The sequence below is a fragment of the Varanus komodoensis genome, unplaced genomic scaffold, assembly GCF_004798865.1.
Source record: "Varanus komodoensis strain SLA01 unplaced genomic scaffold, ASM479886v1 scaffold92, whole genome shotgun sequence".
NCBI classification, from domain to species: domain Eukaryota; kingdom Metazoa; phylum Chordata; class Lepidosauria; order Squamata; family Varanidae; genus Varanus; species Varanus komodoensis.
Window position 1 is genome coordinate 418,792 of NW_025336624.1, and position 23,013 is coordinate 441,804.

The following is a 23,013-nucleotide window of genomic DNA, read 5'->3' on the forward strand; positions in this document are numbered from 1 at the left end:
ACAAAGTGGTTCACTTATGCTGCTCACTTTCATGGGTGAGCCAAGACACAGACAAATTGGAACAAGCAACCTTTGTGCACAGGATGTTGCATACGACAGTGTAGAAAGAATAATATATTCTCACATCTTTCTGTGACAGCTGGGAAAGGTCAATGTGAGAGAATCAAGAGCTACTGCAGAAATACAGCAAACAGCTCAAAATACTTTCAGCAGCAGCAAGAACCTATCCGTAGCTGGAAGCATAGTCCTTCTGCACCAAGCTACCATTTACAGACATGGGATTGTTCTTGCCTGCCCCAGGAGTCTTACTAATGGACTGTTATAAGCAATTAGGTAGTTTTAGGCCATGCACAGTGTCTGGATCCAAAGAGGTTCTGGACACTGGTCAGTGTGTCACTTCACAAATACCCCTGTTTGTGTATGGCATATTCCAAAGTAAGCAGTATCACTTTTGTCTTGTATATCTGTAATTACAGAATATAATGATTAAATAGTTAAACATATTAACAGGTTCATAAGAATGCCACTTACCACTCTTGATGTCAAAGCGCCAGGCTGGTACACTGGTGGCTGATGCAGCGACAGTGTCAGGTGGCAATGGGATAGAAAGGTGGACAGAGCCTGAGAGCTGAACTTCTGTCCCATTACCAGTGAAGAGGTGAATGCTGACTGCAACAATAGGCACCAGTTCCAGCCATGTGTTACTGGCTGTGGGGATACAAAGAGTTAGGAAAAGGCTCTCTCCCACCTTCAAAAATACCCAGAAACTCAGGAAGTTTTGGTGCTTAAGAGAGGACCCCCTCCCTCCCCCCACACACACACTGGTGGTAAATTGAGACAGTACCTACCTAAATATCATTTTGATGCTCCCAAATCCACTCCAAGGCAGGCCACATTACCCTGTGTCAGTTCTGGTTTCTCTATCCTTACCACCCTATGTTCCATCATAATTATTTTTCACCAGACTCTGGCCCCAGGTGCTTACCATTGCTATTGCTTTCAGCTCCAATGAAGGACGGGAAACCTCTCATGTCTGGCCCACTACTGGCAGCAGTCAGAGAGGCTGAGAGTTGGCTGTAGGTGGAGCTGCGGGGCAGGCGGGCAGATTTGCGTTGGAACTGTGCCCATGGTTGGCTCTTTGCTCCTGCAATGATCAACAGTTTCACCTGCTGGACCAGTCAGCCAGAACTCGTAGAAGAACATAAGAGACAACTAAACCTGTAAAGCTTTAAGTGCCAAATTCTGGTTTCGATACTGGATCCAAGCCCTTCAATATGTGACCTTATAATCTGTAAAGCACCCCTGAGCATGGTCTATAGAACTCCTGGTAAAATGCTTTGGCTTTCAAGAGTTCTTGTGTCCTGGCACCAAGCTGGCAGATATTGTGATTGCCTGAATTCCCCAAGTTAGGTGGAATTCAGCACTGGGTACAGAGTTCAGGATCCTGGGTCTACATGCATAGATTTGAGAGCATAAGGATGAAACTAGAGGTGGGGACACAAGAATATGCTTGAGTAAAGAAAGGAATCTCCAGTACCATCCTTACTTCCTCCTCACAGATAAAAGGCAAGAAATTGTGCAAAGCAAGCAGAATGAAGCTGACTCTATGGAATCACCTGCCAGATTTGCCCACTAACCCACTGGACTAGAAACAACTGAATATTTTCCATGAAGCCAAAAACCAGGGGCATCTACTATTTCCAGCACAGTAATCCATCTTAGCCCTCTGGACTCCTGTGCAAACCACACCTTACTCAGGTGCACACTTCAGCTCATTTGCTTATAGCTCAAGCACAGGCCCAGAACTTATCCAGTCCCCTCCTCTCATCACCTAGTTCAATTCAATAACTTTCCTGTTCATACCACAGCAAACTGACACAATGCACTTGCAGCCACTTGAATATCTACCTTGCAAAAACTGCTAGAGATATCTGAGGACACACTGACTTCACCTTTTTTACCCTTGATTAATGCTTGCCAGCAGCATGGAGACGGGGCAGAGTGATGAGGTGGAGCAAAGTATTTTCTCAGCCATTGTGTGGGTTCCCCATTCACAGAGACAAGAGTCAGCTTGGGTCCTGAGCCCCTTAATGCCAGCTACATGTCATCTATGGCCTATCACTTGGACTGTGGGGGGAGGCTTACCTGGTGAACCAAGAAGAATCTGTACTAGATCATCATAAAGGATTAGTGTCGCAGGACGCTCTGGAAGCAGATAGAGGCTGACAGAGGCATAGACTGCAATGGGAAATTGGGAAAAGAGAATCAGATTATTTGAATCCCTTTTATTCCAGCAGCAAATGTTCAGTTACACCCAGAACATCCTGTCTTTGGAGCAAGTGCTCCTAAGGTGTCCCCAAAATTGTGTTTGTGTGTGGGGGTGGGATGGAATAACTGCTAAAAGAAAATTGGAAGTAAAATGAGGATGTGCAAGTTGCTCTGGACTGTCATCTTCTCATCTTTTATAGTAGCTCAGTTAAAACATCATGACAAACTGGTTTGTACTAACTTAGTTTAGAACTCAAACTGCGTTTCTATATTTTAGAATTGCACGTTCTGGCTGGTTAGTACTCCTGTCTCTAGGTACAATTGTTTCCAAGAACAAAGAATTAGCCATAACTAGTTAATCAAATTTATATCCCACTTTCCTGTATAAAATACAGGGTGGCGAAGAGCATTGAGGGTTATTATGAATGAGTTGTGTGCTGGTGGATGCAACCCTATTGGTATGTCCCAGTACAGCAAGTTGCTAAATTAAACTAAATCAACCTTAGCAAGTTGTTATGTCATCTGAACCATTCCTTTACAAACCAGGATTTTAAACCAGGGCTTGTGCTTGTTTATAAACCCTGCCTAATAAGGGAAGTAGAATTCCAGGATGCCTCATTTGGACAGCACATAAGGTTTTCACTTACCAGTGAGCTTAGAACCTGTATAAAATGAGAGGAGCCACATGGAAGTGAACAGGGTGCATTCACCATCATGCAGCTCACTCATGATATCCCAGGATTCTCTAGGATTCTGGTTTACAAATTTGTGTGAATACAGCCATTCTCTCCTGTGGCCTTTAGTACCAGCTATACACTGGTGGCACCTATCAAAAATGAGAGCTTTCTTCCTCCCTTCAATACTGCGTTTCCAACTGCTCATCTGAAGCAGTATAATCTCATGTGTCCAAGTCTAGACTTCTCATATTTTTGCCCAAGTCTTTCTCACTTTGTACACTTTCTTTACCCATACACTTAATGAAAACATTAGCACCAACCCTGTTGAACAGGCAACATCCTTGGCCTTTTCTTTTTCTCATTATCTGTTATCCTCCGTATTCTAGTTCACACCCTTGTAATCACATTAAATAGTGCTATCTCTCTGGTTCCATCACTTTTATCCAGTGTTTTTCTGGCAATACCATTCTCTTCTCCTATTACTCTGACCAAATAGCACCCTATTTATAATCTTTGTTCATTCAGCTAATGAAGCTCAGCCCTCTCTCCTCTCCTCTCCTCTCCAACCATCCTTATATATGGGATCATAACCAGAACATCTGTGTGAAGTCACTTCTTTAAATTTCTTCTCAAAACTACCTTTTGCAGCCCTGTAGCACTAATATTCTAAGCATAAGTACAAGTCATCGATATGAATGCATATTCTTCTCATTTATTCCTGCCTTGGAAATACTAACAACAACAACATACTGCATTGCCTTCATTACTTCTGTTATGAATCAAGTGGTCAGGTAAAGGAATAGAGTGGTAGACTTCATGGATGCATAGAGTTGCATCCGATGTAAGCAGGAACTGTATACAACTCATACTTATCCTTTAAAAAAAAGCTTTGTTAGACTTCCATTTTTAGTACTTTTGTCATTTAGATCTTTCAAGTGTTTCCATAACCACATCCTAGAGCAGCCAAGACCCTGTCCAAAGACAAATGGCCAAAACAGGAAAAAGCAGAAGATGCTGGACAGCTGGCTCCTGCAGAGTTTGTCACAGCCCACCCATTTCCTTTTCCACAAAGGGTTGCAACCAGAGCACAAGCTGAGCCATTCTTATGTTTTCTATGTATGTGCTTAGGACAGAGCCCCAATATTAATAATTATAACAGTGCCTCTGAACATGCCCAAGTGCTCTTTCCTATTCATTTCTTAGTTTTTAATTTGGGGAAAGTTTTGAAGAATGTCAAAAGCTACTTTTGAGGCAGGTTTGTGCTCAACACCTCTCTTTTTAGAAATAAAACATTTGTACAAAACTACCTGCTAAGAAGATGACAGCTCTAAAACTGACTAGCAGAGCAGGACAACCACTTAATTGACCAACAGAGCTGCACAAAGACCTGGCTAAAGGCTACTACTTTACAGGCATGTAATGATAGGTTTGGGAGATAAATGATTGACAAAGCCCAGCTGTAGCAGGGAATTTGGTTTTGCGTTTTATTTGAGGTATTTCCAGACAAGGTTTCTATTGTGCCCTACTTCATACACAGACTTTTACAGGGAAACCAGATGACACTGTTTTTCAGTTCTAATCCTCCCATCTTTTCCCATGACTTCTGTCTTTTTTCTTACCAGAAAACAATCCATTAACAAGGAAAAGTAAGAATAGTTCTTGATTGGTAGAACTGGGAACCCTTTATTTGGATGCACTTCTTTTGTTAAACCATTGAGACATTGCTGCTACCACATTTTTGAGGAAGCTTGGGCAGGGCAATCTCAACAGACCCCCTTCCTCAGTGAGTCTACCTTCCCACTGCCACTGTCATTAGCTCTTAATTTTCCTCATCATCTTTATCATCAGTGCTACCATTTGCTTGTTTCTGTGGTAGGGACCCAGTAAACAAGCAGTCAGTGGCATCTCTTGATCCTCCTTTCCACCACTACTGCTGTCTGGGCTACAGGGAAATTGTAAACAGCAACTCCACAGGTCTCATGTCAGTGGTCCCTGCTAGGTCAAAGGTCCTTGGCATTTGCCCAACCATGCCTACCATGGACATCGGCCCTGTATTGGACTCAGAAACCCTTGCCAATTTACTAGTGATTTGTTTTACATCCCAATCCACCTTCTGCCCACCCCTACTCTATTACATTCTCCTCCATCCCTGTGTTTTGTTTCTTTCTTTCCTCATTCCAACAGCCAACCAGCTCACTCAGCAGTCCATGACCTTCTTACTGAGTCCCTGCCCCCACCAGTAGAATTTTTTCCCCCTAAAGATTTTTGAGCTCCCCATGGCTTCCTTTCATGCATGGATGGTGCTATTTTAGCTACATAAGCATCTGCACTTGGAGAAAGATGGCGGGGGAGGGAACAGAGGCACAGTACTTCAGTCTTACATGGAAACTGAATCTCAACACTTGTCTGATGGAAACAATTTAAAATTTGGAACATCTTAGCATTTAGGAAGTAAGAAATATAACAACAAATTGTGACCTTGTTCATTTTAAGCAAATTGAGCCTGTTTTGATCTGAATTATATCAAAAGTCTTGGTAAAGCAAAAAAGCAGACTCTGGGGGAAAATGCTTGACTCTTGTGGCTTACTTATTATAAATCCTATAAAGTTTGCTTAATACAGAATAAGTGTATTCACACATGCAAAAACCCACCCACCCAATGTAAAACACTGGGTGTTATATAAAAGTTTACCTCAATTTTAAAGCAGTAAAGGACAATAAGAGGGTTGTCCTATATATATAAAATGGATTTTATTTATTATTTTCCATATCTAGAGACAAAAATGGTTTTAATGAATGGAAGAAAAATCAAAACTCTTAAAAGGCTGACACACTTTCACAAAAACTTAAACTCCACAGAACTGCACTATGAAACAATGACAAGCTTGCTGGTCCTGGACTTTTGGGAAGATTGCTCTCCACAGCCACAAGCTGAACACATTTTGCTGCCTGGAATCAAAACATAAAACACTGTCTGCCCCCTACTTCCATTTCACGTATAGAAACCAGCTGGACTGACAGCTGAATCTTACATCCATACTGGAAATGGGACCCTATCCTTTACTGCTTTTGAGGGCAGCAGACTTGCTTAAGGGCTGTAATGCAGACCACATGATACATAATGCTATGTTTTTCAACACTTCACTGCTTGCTAACTACTTAATCTGGCACCTGTTTACTACCTGCTTAGACAAATGCTGCAGTACAATGGCATAAAACACATGCTGTGAGCAAAGCAACACACATGTAACTATGATGCTGGAGTGTGTGGTCTGGGCTGGCTTCTTTTCTGCCTGCTCACTTAGTCAGGGGCTTTTCCTAGACATGTTCTCTGGGATGCACAGGGCATCAGCAGTCACCAAAAGAAGACAGGCAGTCAGGCCAAAGCAGCAATAGCCAAGGTAACTGCTACCAGGGAGCTGACACAGAGGGTTGAGAACTTCCTGTGCCGGGGGCAGCTGCAATCATCCCTCACATCCACTGCTGAAAGCAACCAACTTACTCTGACTAAAGGCAGAGCCAGCCCTGTGTAAATGAAATTAGTCATGCTCCCTAAATAGTTGTGAACGTAAATGTGTGTGTGCATGTGTGTGTTGCGGGGGGAGCAACTGAAGCAAAGATGATTAAAACTCCAACCAACTTACTGCAGGTTTCTTTAGATAACTCCCACAAATACTGCCATCCTTGATGCCAAACTCCTATTCTCTGCTTACATTACAATATGAATTCTAGTGTAATTAAACTTAATCTGTCTTGGAGAGGGGATTTTGTAAGGTATGTATGGATTGCTATGTTTGAGGATTCTGTTTCGATGTAGAGGGTTTGAAAGTGTCACTGGTAGGAAAATTAATTAAAATCAAATAATTCTGCCATTTGAGAGGCATTATACCTTAGTGGAAAAGCACATGCTTTGCATTCAGAAAGTCCCAGGTTCAGTTCCTGGAATCTCCAGGCAGAATTGAAAAAACTTCTGCTGAAAACCTGGAGAGCTATTGCCAGTCAGTGTTGATAATAATAGGCTAGAGGAACCAGTGGTCTGAGATAGCCCTTCCTCTCAGATACAGCAAAATGTACACTGGTAGTAAGGTCACCTCATTGACCCATCTCAGGCTTTGGATGCAAAAATCATAGCTGACATATAGTGCTATCAATAATTTCTGCCAGTAGGGAAGAAATAGGAGGCAACCAGCTAACCAATGAAAACACATACAGACACGTATACAGAGGTGTGTCTGCTTACATATATGTTTGGGCATAAAGAACACTAAGACGGTGCAAGCACACTGTGATTTGGTCATAGACTGAATTTGCTTCTAGTGCGCATATCTGACATTGACATCCTCCATGGATGGTGCATGTATCAGAAATGGAAATGAATCCAAAGCACATGGAGTGTTCACTTTATGTCTTTGCCTGTCCAGATGAACACGGGCCTTAATTTCTAAGAGAGATGCCCAGACTCAGAACATCTTGGTAACAATTCTCAGCTATCTAGATGCCTTATCCCCTAATTGCCATCAATCACTAGTAAAGGAATGGATTTCTGCACCTGTTCAGAAGCATGCTCTGTTTTATTGCTTTTTCCACAACTGAGTCCTGACCCTGAAAACAAGTTATGAGACCATGACCTAGTAAACTCTTATTCAAATTAGCCCAGCATATGGAAGAGATTTAACTGCATTCTCCTAGGGGCAGGATCCATGCTCAACCTACTATCAAGGAAGCCTACCACCTAACACTGTATACTTACATTTCATCTACATTTGGCTAGAGCACTGTAGGGTTTGATCTAAAGCTGGTGTCCCTTGGAAATTGGCCAGCATAGTATTCCCAGCAGATGTACATTGGTGTAATGCTACAGTAGTGAATCCCCACTGCAACCCAACTAGCACAGAAGCCAAAAATGGAAAAGTGTTGTGAGCACAGAATCAAAGTTGGAAAGAATCTCCAATATTATCTACACTAGCTCCTGCTCAGTGCAGGCTCTTAGAAGTATGTCACCTGCACACTCCAGACACCCCACATGATCCACTGTATGCAATGAGTATCATGGAAATGTGGAAGTAATGGCATCATGCATGTCTCATATGTTTCTTCTCACTCCTGTGCCACAGCTGTAGTGACAGGAATTCATTCATTGCAAAGAAAAAATATGCAAATATCATGTACCATGTGTACATTATGCATTGGCCCAACTGTAGAGACTGAACAAGGATTCCTCCTGTAACCGTCAGTAGCAATGCTTTAGCCAGAGATCCACAGATACCACTGGAGACCACAGACAGCTCCCTTGTACAACAAGCTGTTAGTACCTATCCATGAGTCTCCTTTGGCCTTCCTCAGGTAGCCCTCCAACGGGTGCTGGGGCAACAGCATTGTCTACATGGATGGCGAGCCAGGAAGACACCAAGGTCTCTACAAGCAGCAGAAGCAATCACCGTGCTCCATTATTATTCAGGGGAACTCCAACTATCTAAGCTTACAGAACCCCTGATCAGAGCAAGCCACCTGGCCAACAGATATAGCGGTGCAACCGTGGAGAAGCAACACCATGACAAATAATTCCTGCTCTATCGCTTTCTGTGTTTTATGTTCTTAGTATTTTAGAGAGCTTTAGAAGCTGGTTAAATAAGTTCATAGAGGATCTATTGATCAATGACTAGATTAGTTACAATAACTAGATTAACACAGCATGACAACCCACTTCGGTTGGCAAGCCACTTTGGACAAGCTATAGCTTTCTCTAGGGTGGTCATGACACCTGAACCTGGGCTTCTGATCCTATCATGGTTACTGGGAACTAGCCAGCTAGTCACTTGGAAAGAGTACAAAAATGTTTTTCTTGCCAAACTTACTAGACCACTGCCAGGTACCCTTCAAGTATCCTAGTGGCTTTCTCGAGAAACTTAGCTTTGTGTCATTTGCCATGAACACGAGCCCTTTCAGCTCACCACGGCTTTTTTGTCCCTGTAATTCATCCCTTTTTTTCTGGAAATTACATTATCTGACTCAACAACCAGGTTCCATGATTCCTGTTTTGACAGCCACTGCCAGCCACTTAAAAGTGCCCAAGCAGCACCCGAACCCTTTCCATGGTTGCAAATTTTATTTTGTGGGGTGAGGGGGGGAGCTAATGTGCACGAATATTTGTGCATATTTTTAAATACACTTTTTAGTCTTTTGCAAGTGCTTACCTGTGCACTTATAGAGGTCTGAAAATGTGTAGCTTTACCTGGCTAATGTCTAGGGAGGTACTTTGCCTAGCAAAGTGAATCATTTGGACATGAACCCAAAGAAGTTACAAATAACCTTTTCCCCTATGAAAACATGTTCCTCTGAAAAAAACATAGAGAGCTCTGTCAAAAACACCCCACTTAAAAAGAGCTGGACTTTGGACAGCTAACTGGTTCCTTTTAAAAGGGAGTGGCTCACAGTTTTCCATGTTTCTGAACACCCAGAGTCTGTGGAACAAGTGGAAAGTGAAACCACCCTTTGGACAGTCAAGTCCACCCCCCACCCTGCCACACACACACAAATCTTGCTGCAAAGGGTATAAATCGCACCACTTTTTATCAGCACAGCTCACTTGTATTTTTAGTTTGGCTTCACAGCTTGCCTTTTGACAGCAGATAAACCAAAAGGGGGAAAAACTATTTGGAGCATCTTTGAGTCAATGTCAAGGCTTAGAACCTGCTGCATTTTGCTAGTATGCTATTTAATACCAAGTGCTGGGGAGCCTTATGTGGTTAGCCACAGCAGTATCTTGAATTAGAAGGTTCTCTGATGAAATCCAACAGGGATCTTATATTATGTACTTGGCATGTGATTTTTTAAAAAAGAAATGACTGAGGACTGTGAGCGTGCACACCCCCAGGATATGACATTCATGAACACTTGGTAGAATCTAACTGTGCAACACTGAGAGAACTAGCCATTTTCAGGTCATAACATTTTCAGGTCATAACATTCTCTATCAAATTGACCATCATTCTATTGAGAAACAAATGATCCTCTTGTTCTACTTACTACAGCATTGCATCCTTCTTGAATATTTCTGTAATAGCACAACATATCCTGGTAAAGGTTTGCATCCTTTATACCTCCCCACACCCCTCCATGAAATGCCCATTACACACAACACAGCCATCCTATCTGTGGCCTATGTGCCACCCAGGCTCCTCAACCCATGATCACCCACAACTCACGTGGCAGTTTGGTGACACGCCAAGGAACAGAGTTTGTAACAAAGCCACGCTTGGAGGCTGTGACAAGAATCCAGGTGCCGAGGCGATAGCTGATAGGGAGCATGCTAACACCCTCATGATCAGTGGTGCCTGAAGCCAGAGATGTTTGGTTGCCATACACTTCCACAGCTGTCTGAGGCAGTGGGGATAAGTCACTGTTCTCATATACCTGGACCTTGATCATCACCTCTGTAGAAGAGAAAGAAAAGACAGAAGGGTATGTGAGGATGGTTGTTGGCCCAGCAATGTTTCCTCCCTTGATTCAGAAATTTTTCCAACTGAAAATAACTTATCTGTTTCCTCAGTGCCCCTTTCCACCTTCCTTGATATGTATGTTTCCCAATTCAATTGAACTAGAGACTTTCAGCAAAAGATGTGGCTAATTAAAATTAATATGGCTCAGCTTCCTCTATGACTTCCAACTACTACTTCCTCCAGCCTATTTGGTCCATGTCCTTTAAGGGGTCTTGTCCATTTTTGGCTAACTCCAGCAGCATGGTACCTCTTTGAATTCATCCTTCTAACACATTGCCTCTCCTTTTATTTCCTAGGCCCTATATGATATTTTCTCTCAGACAATCCAACTGCTCATTGTTCTCATGTCAACCTGTCCTATTTTTCACACTATTTTATTTATTGCTGCCCTATTTTATTTATTGCTGACTCTCCCTCTTTGCATAGTTAAGACTGTGAATGTTTAGGAACATCACAACAGATCAGGTAATGGTTTGTGTATGTGTAGATCTCATAAATTACAAGCAATCTTCATGCAAATTAGAGCACCACAATTTTACTTACTTTACTTTTACTTTTATTTGCCAGTAGCACCCATCCCTTCTCTACGTTGTGAAGGCTGCCCAGCATAAATCCCATCAAGTTGCACATGAATTGAAGAACTTGAGAGAGGTAAGAGGTTTCCTTTCATTTTGCACAGGGGCTTGAAGAAGTTAAGAACTAACAATCTCTTGTACTACTCAGAAAAAAATGCCTGTTTTTAACCTTCACATCACAGCACAAAGATCTGTTTCCCAACTCCACTGTGTAGAGACCAAGGATGACAACAAATCAAAGATGGGTAGTAAATCAGACTAAGATTTCTAGACTTCCTGCAACAAGTTATTCTATTTCCACACTGAAAATTACACAAAAATAGTGTGTGGAGGGGAGAGGTTAAAGGTCAATAGACAAGCATTATCATATATTCTTAATGCCATTCCTTTATCCAAGACAGAAAGATAAGTTTAGCATAATTCAACACACATTGGTGAAAACTGCACTTTAGCTATAACAGAACAGAAAAGCAGAGCAGAAACAGCAAGTAGTAATCTTAAGGGGAAATAAAAGAGGGTATCTAAAAATGTATTGGCTGACATTTTCTGGTTTAGGAATTCGATAGCCTTTCATTCCCAGGTTTGTCTCACTGTTTTCTCCACTCCTTGTCAATGTGCTGATCAGTCCCCTTCAGGTTAGGCAGAACTGGCTTCCATCACAATTCATTCAAGCAGTGTTCAAACTCAAGGATTGGTGGTTCATGCATGGCAAAACTCTCCTCTGCTAAATGGCTGCCTGACATGTCCTCCCCACCCTATGCACAAATAGCTCTTTGGAGAGATGGGTTGTTTCAACACCATTTGGCTTTGGATTTCAGCTCCCCAGTGATGAGAAAACTACAGCTGGAAGGTGGTCACTGCTACCTCATCCCTCCATCAAGAGTTGCCTGAAAGATCTCTGGTGTAACATTAAAAACAGGCAATGTTGCTCCTCTGCACTTCATTTTGTTCACCAGGTAGAATCCAAAGAAAAAGGCAATCCAGAGCTTAATTTGAACTAAATCATTTTCAGTGACAAGCTATACCTTAAAAACTTAAGGGATTGTGGTAGAGCCAGGGTGTGAGCACCCTGTATGATGGAACAAATATAATGGCGCATAGATCCTAGAAGGGTCACTAGAACAAACACTGGCTTCCCTACCGGAAAACAAAAATCACACACATGGTCCAGTGCTGTAAAAAGAAGCACTAAGTCAGATGGCTACAGTTGCCATTTTCATTATCCCCAGTGCCTCTGGGCACCAACCCCAATTATGCTACATCAGGCGAAGCATGGTCCAGAGGCCCAAGGAAGATATCAGCAGCAGCTGTCTGGCTAGGGCTTCTTTTTGCAGCACTGGGCTGAGAAAATACCAGGAAGCTAGGGCTGTATCACTTTCAGTGCTTACTGCTTGCTGTCCATCTCCTCTGCTACCTGTTAAGCTTTTATGAAGCTTTTATGAATGTATCAGAGGGCACCTTGAGCAAGGCTAATGCTGGGTAAAGCCCTCCCTGAGTCAGTAGACAGAGCCTAAACTAGATATGGGAGTGAAGTCAGTGGGTTTGGTATGAGGAACCCAGTACAAAATCTTTCTATTCACCCAGGACTATATTCCATGATGTGAAAAAAAAATTATTTGAAGTACTTTTATATTGCTCCTCGGCCAAAATAGATTACCAAAACAGCTTACATATAATAAATTAAGATAGTTTTGTCTGCATCTTTACAGTTTAAAAAGACATAGCACACAAGGAAAAAAGACTGGGAAGAGGAAAATTTAATGCTTTCAGCAAGGATATTGAAAAGGCCCTGCTTCTCCTTCTCAAATTCCACAGCCCAGCCTGCTGGAATGGCAAATGACAAAATTTGTCTGGATCACTTAAGAGTTTCTAAATGATTAATTCTATCTTCTTCAAACTGGTCAAATATAGCTAACCTTCCTATGGTCCATAGCAGCTTTTTAAACTTTTGGGGTGTTGTCTGGCAGACTGTTGCCTAAGGGTTGAGGAGGCACATAATGCCTCAAGACTATCCATAGTCGCCCATCCTGGCAAAACATAAACAAGACCCTCCTCAATCTCCCCAAGCTCCCAGTACTCTCTCCCTTTGTTTTTCTATCAGCTAGTTTGAAAACAGGTTGTTAAATACAATCCTAGTTTAACTGCAAACAAAAGAATATATAGCAACCAGTAATGTTATACGCAATACAGCTCCAAGAAAAAGCCTTCCGTGTTTCATTCATAGCAGAGGCACTTAGTTCTGTCCCGTCCCGCCCCCCAGTCAAAAAAAGTTGGCAATTTCTCACTGTCTCAATGTCTGTGCCAGCCCAACCTCCACCATTATTTAATCCAAGAGTGCACTCCCATTGCCATGGCAACGGCCTTATTTGTCCTACAAAGTGCCCCCCCTTCAAGTTCCACTTAGGCCTAGAAAGCAGCACAGGCATTTTTTGTGGATGTGAATAACCCCCCCCACACACACACACACACACTCTGTATGACTGAGGTTTGCTACCATGGAAACCATGCCACAGAACAAGGCCTTAGCCACATCCTTCAGCAAGCCCCTGGGTTTCTATGGTGCTGGCTAAAAGAGACCCCTTCCACTCCTAATAACCGCTTAATTTTGCTTACCCTTTCACACACTTAATTTTGTACTCACAAACAGAGAAGGGAGACAGTGATGGTGATAGTTTCATTTCATGCTTATGGATAAAATAATCTTTTTCAAAAGGCATGATACTGCCACTTTCTAAATCTGTCTATTTAAATGAAACAAAGCAAGCTGTTTTGGATCATAAGGGAAAAGTTTACAAAATTGTGAACTAGTGTTCCAGATAAATAGATTTGGAGATCTCAAAAACTTGCTCACAAATTTCAGCATTCTTGGCTGGCCATAATTAAATTAGTATTTATAATGAGAGACAGTGTGGTATAGTGGTTAAGATCATATGACCAAGAGATCTGGATTCTACTGCTTGCTCCACCATGGAGCTAACTGGGTGACTTGGGGCCAGTTACAGACTCTCAGCCCAGAGTCTGTAACTGGCCCCAGAGAGGCAGGAGGGGAACGATGTAAGCCACTTTAAATTCTTTTTTTTTTTTAAGAAAAAGGTGAGATATAAATCTGATGAATAAATGAATTTATTAAGGGGAAGGAAGTTTGGTATCAGGACCTCTCTACACTATCCTATGAGATTAAATCAAAGCAAGACACTAATGTTTTTGTTATGTGCCATCAAGTCATCTCCGACTTATGATGACTCTATGAATAAAGCCCTCCAAGCTGTCCTCTGCTTCACAGCCTTGCTTAGCTCTTGTAAACTCAAGATCTTCTGCCTTCAAATTTCCCTAGCATGATGGTTTTGCCTTCTCATGTGTTCAAACTATGACAGCCTCAGTTTTGTCATTTTTGCTTCTAGAGAAAGTTTTGGTTTGATTTGATCTAGGACCTGCTTTCTGTTGATCCAAGGTATCCACAAAGCTCTCCTTCAGCAGCATGTTTCCAACACATCCATTTTCCTTCTGTCAGTTGCCTTCATTACCCAACTCTCACACCCATGCCAACAGTCCAGATGATCTTGGTCTCCAGTGAAATGTCCTTACATTTGATAATCTTTCCTAGCTCCTTCACTGCTTCCCTTCCAAGTTGCAGTCTTATTTATTTATACATACATACATACATACATACATACATACATGTATTTATAGGCCGCCTGTAACTGCTGAGGTCTTCTTCTGAGCTGCATTCTATTTGAACTGATGATTGACCAATTGTATCAACATATTTTACAATTTCAGTGTCTTCATTGTTGCCATCAAAGATCTACTCTTGCCATGATTTTTGTTTTCTTAATCAAGCTAAAGTTTTCCCTTAGAAGCAAAACCAGCAAAATTGAGGCTGCCATTCTTAGGGCATATCCAGACTCACTGGAGAAGACCATCATGGTGGGGAATGTTGAAGGTAGAAGAAGAAAATGAAGACCAAATATGAGATGGATTGACTCTATAAAGGAAGCCACAATCTGAAATCCAAATTTGTCATGGATTGAGCAGGAGCTGAGCAGGGTTGTTATAGGTAGGATATTTTGGAGGGCTTTCATTCATAGGGTGGCCATAAGTCAGAAATGACTTGACAGCATATAACAACAATGTTCAGCTGCAGTCCTGCTTTTACACTTCCTTTTTGCACTTTCATCAGGATTTATTGCTACTTTCTGCCAGTAATATGGTATCATCTTCATTCATTGAGACATCTTCCTTCAATTTTCATTCCTTCCTCTGATCCTAAGCTAATTTTCCTCATGTCATAGTGTATGTACGGATCAAACAGATTGGGAGATAAAATACATACTTGTCTGATCCCTTTGCCTGTAGAAACCAACCTGTTTCTCCATATTCTTTCCTAACACTAGTTTCTTGTCCATGGTAAAGGTTATGCATTGGAATGATCAAATGATGAAGCACACCTATCTCTTTTGGCCCTGAGATAGTAGTGGCCCTATTCATAGTGTCCTGTGATCCACATAGTCAAAGGTTTTGTTGTATATATAAATCATTGACTGATCTTCTGAAATACTTTGTACACTTCAGTAGCCAATGTTTATTTTCAATATGATCTCAAGTGCTCTTCTTTTTCAGAATCCAGCTTAAATGGCTAGCATTTCTCATTCCATAAAGGGCATCGTTCTTTGTTGCAACACCTTGATAATAACTTTGCTTGCATGGAAAAGTAGTGCAATGATCCTATTGTTGCTGCAGCCATTTGCCTCTCCTTTCTTGAGAATTGGAAAGGATATTGAAGATTTCCAGTCTGTGAGCCATTCTTTTGTTTTCCATATTCACTGGAAAATTCTTGGTACAATTTGGAGCAATTCCATTTCTGCAGCTTGGAATAGTTCCATTGGTACCTTACCTACTCTGGGTGCTTTATTCCTCCCAAGTGCTTTCAGAGCAGCTTTCATTTCAATTTCTAAAATTCTATGTTCTTCCTCATAGGATTTCTCTTCAAAAGAGTCAGTCATTTTTTAATCTCTTCTGTACAGTTCTTCCACAGATTGTTTTCACCTTCTTTTTGTTTGATCCTGGTCAGATAGTGTGTTCCCCTGTTGGTCTTTCAAGATTCCTAATCTAGGTTTGAATTTCCCTTTGATTTCTTCTAAAAGAGGGCTCTTGTTTTTCTTCTTCTATTTCTTTGCACTGGTCATCGTAATAGCTTTTTGTCTCTATATGACAGTTGCTGAAACAGTGTATTTGGGATTCTGAGCCTAGTTCTGTCACCTTTTGCTTTTGCTTCTAGCCTGTCCTTAGCAATTATGAGTGCTTGCTTTGCCTTTGCCTCCAGGCTTTTTTCTCCTTTTTTACTAGAGGACTTGCCCTTTTGCATTCTTCCCTAATAAAGTATCTGGTTTCCATCTACTGTTCTTCTGGTTTATAGTCAGTTGAGTTCAGTAATGGTAATCTGTTCTTTATGTGGACTTTCAATTCCTCAGGAAAGTAATTTAGCTGGCACTGTCCTTCTGTTCAACTCTATTATGCCCTCCCGCCCCTTGAGATCAGCAACAGATGCCCTTCTCCGGGAACCCTCTGTGAATGATATTAGGAGGGTGAGTACCCAGAGGAGGGCTTTCTCTGCGGTGGCGCCCCATCTATGGAATGCGCTCCCCAGAGAGGTCCGCCTGGCGCTGTCGTTATTTGTTTTTCGGCACCAGGCGAAGACCTTTTTATTTAAAACTTATTTTAATTGTTAAATTATTTGTATTTATAGGATTTTAAATTTTTAGCCGAGATGCACCGGGGGATTTTAAATAATTTTTTTATTGTTATATTGTTATTTATTTATGTATTTTGTTTCTGTTGTGAGCCACCCTGAGGCTTCATTGCGATGGGGGTGGCATAACAATGTTTTAAATAAATAAATAAATATTATGATTCTTTTATATTAAGAGCCCATTGGCACTATACCAGTCAGCTCATGATCTGCTTTTGGCAGTGAGACTACAGCTTCTCCATCTATCACTTCCAATTATAGTCTCTCTGATTTCTATATTGGCCATCTGGTGATGTCTATGAGTACAATCCTCCGATCACTTTCCTGAAATATGTATTTGCTATAAACAGATGGTTGGCTTCACAGAATACTGTGAGTCATTCTCCTGCTTTGTTTTTGACCCCTAGGTCAAATTCTCCCACAGCTTTTTTTCTGTTTTTTTTTTTGCACAACTTTTGCAATCTGGTCACCATGTCTTGCTTTGATGTGTCATCAATTTCCTTTGGACACCAGCAGAAACGCTTCCAATTTCTTCTTCAGCATCTGTTGTTGGAGTGTTTACCTAAATGGCAGTTATTCTGACAGATTTGCCATGAATTTTGATTTATATGATTCAGCTGGTCTTTGCATTATAGCCCCTTACAGTCTGTGCTACAGCTTGCCTCAGTATTAGTACCCTCTGTTTCTTTGGAGTTTATCACTTCCAGAATAGCACATGTTGTGTTTTCCTGTTTGAAAATGTCCTATTTCAGTCCGCTTTAGTTTTCTCAGATCAAGTACTGCATTGTTTAACCATTCAATTTCCTGTTTTACAGTTCACAGTTTGCCTTGATTCATAGTTCTCACTGCTGATGTCACTGTTACTTGAAGAGGGTGGATGCATCTAAGTCTGGTGCCTCAGTCTAACCATTCTGTCTTGGGTGACCCTGTCAGGAGACAGGGCAAGTGAGAGAGTCTGGCCTCCTGGCAGCATTGCTCTTCAGTCTGAGACCCCCTCACCTCATGAAAGGTATGCCTCTAAGAGGGGGGAGATACTAATTTGGGGAACATTTGTGGCTTAAGGAAAATTTGCACTCTTGGTCTAGCTCCAAGCTCTACTTACTTAGCTGACACATTTGGCTCTGTCTGCACCCACTTCTGGCTCTGACCTCACCCACCAACAACATGCAAATCCTGACAGACTTGCATGGGAAAAAATGATTCCCCACCCCTGCACTAACTGCCAAGGTAAAGTTAGGAAGAAAATACAGTGCCAGGTATGGGGTTTAATCTGAAATGGACCTCTGACCTTGGATTTGTTTTAAGTGCTGGAGAAATGGACCTGAAAAATAAGTAGTAATAGCATCAATAAATGGAGAGAGAAAGTGTGCTTCCTTGTGCACATCAAAGACTAGTGGCAAGGCAACATACAAAATGGTAATGAAGGTGGTGTGATGCACATGCAGACTGTTTTCCTTCAGGACTAAACAAATATATTCAGATGAGGATTAAAAAAGAAAGGGCGTCCCCCTGCAAAAGTATGTGCACCTTTGAACCTTGAGCTCTTTCTCTACAGAAATGAACAAAAATAGGCAAGTTAGTTCATGCAAATAGGACCTACAATACAGAAAGTTTTTGAGGAAGTTTAAAATGGGCTCAGAGAAGTTTCATTACCCAGGAAATACAAACATTTATTTTGTTTCATATGGTCAAGCAATTCTTGAAGATGCATATTTCAAAAAATCTGCAAAACTGATATACTAGAGTCTAAACTAGGGAGCAACATATACACCTAGCCCAGTGATTCCCTTTTGTGTGCAACCTCAGTCATCAACAACATATCAGAGGCATCCCAATTTAGGTCACTCCTCATACATTCCCAGTCTATCATTGCCAAATGCCACCCTCTCCCTTTCTTGCTCTAGGCATGGCATTGATTTAATCCAGCACTCTAAATTCTGCACCTACTTCTTCTACTCATCTTCACACTACTGGCACTATGCTCCAGACCCACAGTCTCAGATTGCAATTATTCCCCAAACTTAACCATGCATCAGCTGCCAACATGATATTCCGGTAGCCCTTTCCAAAGCTCTGATGTAATTATGTGTCACTGGACTGATAGTAATGGATAGAAAGTTACCTCTGGAAGACCTGGACTCCAGGGCACCTACATCATGTCTTCTGTGGATGTATTGCTGTTCACCACACGAGACCAAAGTCAATGGCAGATTCAGGTGGGTCCATGGCAGGTTGCTGTTATTGGGCTTTTGCTACTGATTCTCCTGCTGCTGGAGTCCCCACCAGCCAACCCCCACTTGCCATTGTTTAAAAAAACAAAAACAAAAGCCTTCTCACCCACCTGTCACTGCTACAGAAGAACCTTCTCACCTACCTATCACCACCACAATTGCAAGCCCCTTTGTAGGCACCACAACTGTTTTCCCTTTACCCTTCTTAATTCATGAAAAGTGATCTCTGATTTGAAAGCTAGTGACAACAGCACATTGGAAAGTCAATCTCGGGTTCAACACCCCTTTTAAAAAAGAAATTGTACAAAATTTTTGAACATTTAAAAATAAAATTTTAGTTGGAATGGTGCAAGTGCACACTTGCATGGGTTTGAAATGGTACACTTCATCTGGGCCATATCCTATCCAGTGTATGCTGTCAACGTGCAGCAGGCAAGCACCATAGGCATTGACCCAGAGAGTGTGAAAGCAGCTTTCCTTTCTCTTGACAGCTGCCAAAGGGTGAGCAGACATGAAAAACTGAAGTCACAGATTATCCTTGCTTGCAAAAAGAGGGTAGCCACTAGATCAGCCACTTTGATAATCTCATTGTAAAGATCTTCTATGGTTTTTTTCCAGGCGGGGGAGACTTGGCTCTTGTCAGGTTACTTGCGCCTTTTCACCCTTTCCTGAGTCTCCACTGGGTTCAGATGACATGACAATTCATCATGATCCCACAGCCCCAACAACATGCCATGGGTTGTTGGAGGAGCTTGTTGCCATGGACAAGTCACCCTGTGGGAATCAGTCCCTGTTCAGATTACATGACAACATACTGTGGTTTGTCCCCCATGATGGTTAATTGTGTCATGTAAACCCAGTCATTTTCTGCGTCCTCTCTCCCCCAAAGGCAGCTTCTGATTGATCCAGATTGCTACTACTCAAAATGTTAAAAAAAACCCAGTTACAATGGGGTACTGTGGGGTCTGCAGCCATGGCATGGAGCTCTAAGCCAGTGGGGCAAATTGGAGGAGAAGGGAAAAGATGGCAATAGGTGCAACAGTAGATTTATAGGCACTTTTGGGCCACTGCAGACCACCTGACTCCTGATGAGAGGCCTGCAGGAGACAATTCCTCTCACTGCACTCATGTATGTGCCGAATTAAAGAAGGGCTCCTCATGGGAATCCGACAATAGCTTCTAGCCATGGTTGTCAAGGCTAGGAAGAAACTTCAAAAATTATAGAATGGAAAAGACAGATGGAGAATGAAGACTAGAAATGAACAACAAACATTGTCTTAGCCTCACTACATTACCTCTTAAAATAAAATACAGACAGGAGGCCTGGAGAAGTTGAGAGAGGCAGAAAGGTTTGTGGACAAGTCGTTCAGGGACCTGATAGCAGTGTCCTAATCCTTCAGTGACAGTTCCTCTACTGGAACAAAGAATGCAGTCTCAAGGGAAAGAGTGCATCATTCTGAGGAAGAGAGAATTACCTCCTTAGAAGTTGAACAAATATCCTCTCGTGTTGAGAAAATGACTCCAGGGGACAGTGTCCTGTGGTAGTGAGAGATTAGATATGAGGGACATAGGCAGCTGTGTTTGTGATGGCAATGGGTGTGTAAACTGTATGGTAACTTATCTGCCTTGGAGAAAAAGTATAGATATGGCATGCCATCTAGAAATATTTGCAGATAGGGCTGGGATGGAATCAGCAGTTATGATGCATGTATCTGGGGGAATATAGCTGTGAGAACTTGCAAGCCAAATTTGTTTGGTGACTTGCCCACCTGGTGCAAAGGTCATATCATCTAGCTAGCCCAGAGTGAAGTCTGTGGTTGTAGTACAAACCAGAACCACTGACACTGGGAAATATAATTCTGAGGTTCTGGGAGCAAAATTTAAGTTGCTCATGAGGCCAGTCCAAGAGGCCCAAGGGCTACAGCAGAAGATGTACATACCAGAGCTATCTGCAGAGACATACCACAAATAGGCATGTTTAGGCTAATACTAGATGCCTCTGAACCAAGATGGGAGAATTGGAGAGCATGATTTTAAAGAAGAATTTACATACAATGGGCATAACAGAAGCCAGGTAGAATAGAGTGAGTCCATGGGATATGGTCACCACTGTATATAAACTCGATAGCAGGGACATGAAAAAGTATATTGGGGGTGCTGTTACTCTGTACATCAAAGAGTACATAGTGTCAAACAGGCAAGGAAGCCTAAAATGACAGACTCCTCTACAGAAATACAGTGGGTGACAATTCCAATAATTTAGTACTATGAATATGCTGTTCCCCCAGATGAAACTGCTCAGGGTAATCTTGAGACAAGAAATAAGATCAGGAGGCAACCAAATGAAGAAACATTATGGTAATGCGTGGCTTCAATTATCCCCATATCAACATTTTAAATAGCCATCCCTAAAGGAAGTAAAAGAGATAGCTATTAGAAGAAGGGTCTTCTTGGTAGTTGTCCCTCATCTTTGGAATGGGCTTCCTAAAGAGGACCGCCTGGTGCTGTCATTACTTTCATTTCACCTCCAGATGAAGACTGTCATCTTTCATAGGTATTTTGAGACCTTATTCTACCAACTGATTGTTAAGAGGTAATTCTATTACAAGCAGTTTTCTTTTCCTTTCTTCCCAGCCCGCCCTCCCCCCACAACTTGGAATTGTAATGTTGGCCTGTATCTTATTATTGTTCACCTCTTAGAGAGCCCGTTGGGTTATTCAGCGGCCTATAAATGCACAAACAAACAAACAAACAAACTTGATTTCTAGGAGGATCACCATTGGGAAAATTACATCCCTCCCTTCCCTGCACACTGTGGCCCCTCAACCCCAAACCATGCTACCCTAAAACATGGCAGTTCGGCTTGAAAAAAACACTTCCAGTGATGCAAATGGAAAGGTTGGTTCCAAAATCTTTCAGTGTCTAGCCAGGGTCTTCGGTAAGAAATGTGAGTTTTGTAGAGCCATGTTGGGAGATCACACTGCCATCAAAATCTATATATGTACATGTGTGTTTGTGTGTCCAACACAGCCAACATTCAACTTCAAAAAAGAAACTTCCTTAAAATTAGTGAACTAGTAAGGGAACTAGTGAGGGAGCTAGTGGAAAGAATGTTGAATAGGGGAGTCAAAAGGATTGAATCTCTCCAAAGTATTTGGAGGTTATTAAAAAACCCAATAATACAACATATAATAATGGTGAGAAGCTGTTACAAGAAAGTGGTTTCCCTCAGAAAATGGAAAGATTGCACAAATGAGAACAACAATCAATGCAAACTTGGGTGAAAGAAATGTAAATTGGTCACAAGGAGCATAAAGAAGAAGAGATTACTAGTAACAGCAAAAACAGCTGAAGAATCAAATAATTCTTTAACCAGGAAATCAGTTAGCAAAGCATCTGGACAACTGAATGGCAACAGAATTAATGGACTACTAAAGGAGAATAAAAAGACTGCAAGGAAACTGAATAAAATCGTTCTGTTTTCACAGCAGAAGATGTAAGTCACTCACCAGTGCCTGAATGAGGTTCTCAGAAAGAGAGTCTAAAGAACTGAGGCAAATAGTGGCAACAAGAAATGACCCTCTCAGACTTCTTGACAAATTGGAAATTTAAAAGATGGTATTGATCCTAGAGCTCTTTAAGAAAACCTCAAAAGTGAAACTCTGCCCACCACCATGAATGTCTAATTCGCTTTTAACAACATCAAAGTTTGAAATTTCATAGTTTAATATCAACTGTATGAAGAAGTACTTCCTTTTATCTATCCTGAATGTCCCACCAATCAACTTCACAGGGTAATTCCTGGATCTAGATAATGAACAAGGAAGAAAAATGTCTTCCTATTCACAGTCTCCACTTCAGCCAACATCTTGCATACCTCTATCATGTCTCCTCTTACTTGCATTTTTCCTAAGTTAAACAGTTATAGATTCCTCTTTCTTCATAAAGGAATTGCTCCAATCCCTTGAACATTTTAATTGCTCTTTTCTGCACCTTTTAAACTCTGTAATATCA

The 23,013-nt window shown here is 41.6% G+C and overlaps 1 protein-coding gene across 3 annotated transcripts in view; it reads right to left on the reverse strand.

Annotated features, from left to right (window-relative positions):
• Nucleotides 1–23,013, reverse strand: part of FAM171A2 (family with sequence similarity 171 member A2) — a 46,801-nt gene that overhangs the window by 15,123 nt on the left and 8,665 nt on the right. For 2 of the 3 annotated variants that reach the window (XR_006413591.1, XM_044418641.1), the window contains exons 2-5: nucleotides 10,151–10,378; nucleotides 2,146–2,238; nucleotides 986–1,144; nucleotides 532–708 (exon numbers count right to left, since the gene is read on the reverse strand). Coding sequence is in view for 2 of the 3 variants with exons in the window: in XM_044418641.1 (XP_044274576.1) it covers nucleotides 532–708; nucleotides 986–1,144; nucleotides 2,146–2,238; nucleotides 10,151–10,378 (657 nt within the window). In the remaining variant the exon portion in view is untranslated. The remainder of the gene's footprint in view (nucleotides 1–531; nucleotides 709–985; nucleotides 1,145–2,145; nucleotides 2,239–10,150; nucleotides 10,379–23,013) is intronic. The other variant, XM_044418642.1, reaches the window with a different exon arrangement.